This window comes from Lepidothrix coronata, unplaced genomic scaffold (assembly GCF_001604755.1).
Source record: "Lepidothrix coronata isolate B3197 unplaced genomic scaffold, Lepidothrix_coronata-1.0 Scaffold348, whole genome shotgun sequence".
Taxonomy (NCBI): Eukaryota; Metazoa; Chordata; class Aves; order Passeriformes; family Pipridae; genus Lepidothrix; species Lepidothrix coronata.
The window spans coordinates 246,612-248,571 of record NW_016690528.1 but is presented as its reverse complement, the minus strand read 5'-3'; the positions used below and the strand labels follow the sequence as shown (position 1 = coordinate 248,571).

At 55.2% G+C, this 1,960-nt stretch overlaps 1 protein-coding gene across 1 annotated transcript in view; it reads right to left on the bottom strand.

Moving 5' to 3' along the window:
- The window catches only part of LOC108509232 (protocadherin gamma-B5-like), a 10,655-nt gene extending 9,201 nt beyond the window's left edge, over positions 1–1,454 (bottom strand). The window contains exon 1 of the mRNA XM_017838573.1: positions 6–1,454. Coding sequence (XP_017694062.1) covers positions 6–1,454 — 1,449 coding nt within the window. The remainder of the gene's footprint in view (positions 1–5) is intronic.
- Positions 1,455–1,960: the final 506 nt, after the last annotated feature.

Here is a 1,960-nt window from a genome sequence, read left to right as displayed (position 1 = left end):
CCCGCGTCCAAGTCCCGAGCGACAACGCGCAACACCAGCGCGCCCACCGGGTTGTTCTCCCGCACGTACGCGCTGTACGACGCCTCCTCGAACACCGGCGCGTTGTCGTTCACGTCCGACACCTCCAGCACCAGCTCCGTGCTGCTCCACAGAGCCGGGCTGCCCCGGTCCCTTGCAGTGATGGTGATATTGTAAGTGGACACTGTTTCTCTGTCCAGGGCACTGGCTATTATTAGTTTATAGGTGTTCTCTGACGACATTTCCAATCTGAAAGGCAGATTTCCGTCCATGTTACAGCTCACTTCTCCATTTTCTCCCGAGTCTCTGTCACGAACATTGATCACAGCTACAACTGTGCTCGGGACTGAGTCTTCGGGTATTGGGTTCAAGATAGGCAGGAGAGAAATGGTTGGCACATTGTCATTTACGTCTGTAATGTCTATGTGTACTTTGGCTTGTGCAGTGAGTCCACCCCCATCCTTGCCTTCAACAGTCGCTTCATAATATTTCCCTTCTTCATAATCTAAGGGGCCTGTAACCTTCACATCCCCTGTCCTGGGGTCCAGAGAGAAGAGCTGGCGACCACTGTCTGCGATGTCACTGAAAGAGTAGGTGATTTCTGCATTTGTACCTTCGTCACTGTCAGTAGCTTTCACCTGAAAAGCTAAGGAGCCCTCTGGCATGTTTTCCATCAGTCGAACCTTGTAGATCTCTTTGGTGAATACTGGTGGGTTGTCATTTGCGTCTGTCACGTTAATCTTAATCTGGGCTGTCCCGGATCGGACCGGATCCCCGCCATCCAGCGCCGTCAGTATCAAATGGTGATTTCTCTGTTTCTCTCGGTCTAAGTTTTTCTCCAGTACCAGTTCCGCGTGTTTCGTCCCATCAGGGCTCTCCCTCACTAAGAGGGAGAAGAGTGGATTGGGGGTAAGTTCGTACTTCTGTAAAGAGTTTGCCCCAATGTCGGGGTCTCTGCCACTGCCCAGTGTGAACCTGCTCCCAGGAGGCGTCGACTCGATCATTTCTATGGTAACAAATTCTTTGTTGAACCGCGGCGCGTTGTCATTGATATCCTGGATAGTAACGCTCACATGAAACATGTCGAAAGGGTTCTCCATGACTGCCTCCAGGCGGAGGACACAGGGCGACACGGCCCCGCAGATGCCCTCTCGGTCTATCCTCTCGTTCACCCGCAGATTTGTATTACCTTCCCCGAGAGTGAAGTACTGCTTTTCGTCACCAGCGACTATCCGCAGCTTGCGCGCCGGCAGCTCGTCGGCGCTGAGCCCCAGGTCCCGGGCCAGCGGCCCCACCAGCGAGCCTCTGGGCAGCTCCTCGGGGATGGAGTAGCGGAGCCGCTCCGCCGCCGCCCGCCAGCACAGCGGCAGGAGCACGGCCAGCAACGCGACCCGCCCGGCGGCTGCCCAGCCCTGGGCTGCCGGTCTGACCTTCATTCTGTGGACGACTTTAGATTAGGCTTTCCCAGCAGCTGAACCGGTATCCGAGAGAAATAAATGTATGAAATCCCTGCTGCTGGTCGGAGCACGCCTGAGTCCAGCGGTTCTTGCTTTTCTCCCTGCTCTGCGCTGTGCGAAGCCGCAATGAGCGGGCGCCGGGGAGGAGCCGACGGCGGAGCTGCTTCTCCGCCTTGGCCAACAGTGACACCCTGAGTCCGTGTCTGAGAACCGCAGAGAACAGCTCGAAGGTCCTGCTCTGCAAGTCTTTCAATTAGTACGGATTGGAAAATAAAGAGGTAATCGGTACCGCGAAACAGAAACCTTCTCTTTGTGCTGGAAGGGTGCATCTAGGAATTCCCGTTGTTTGAATTCCTCACACTTGCAAGTCTTCTGCAGGACAAATCCTCCCCCGTTGCTTGAAGGATGTGCAGCAGGACTTTGATTTCTCCCCTGCTGTGATCTTACTGATCTCTTCAGTGAGGCGCGGGGTGTTCCCGCTGCCA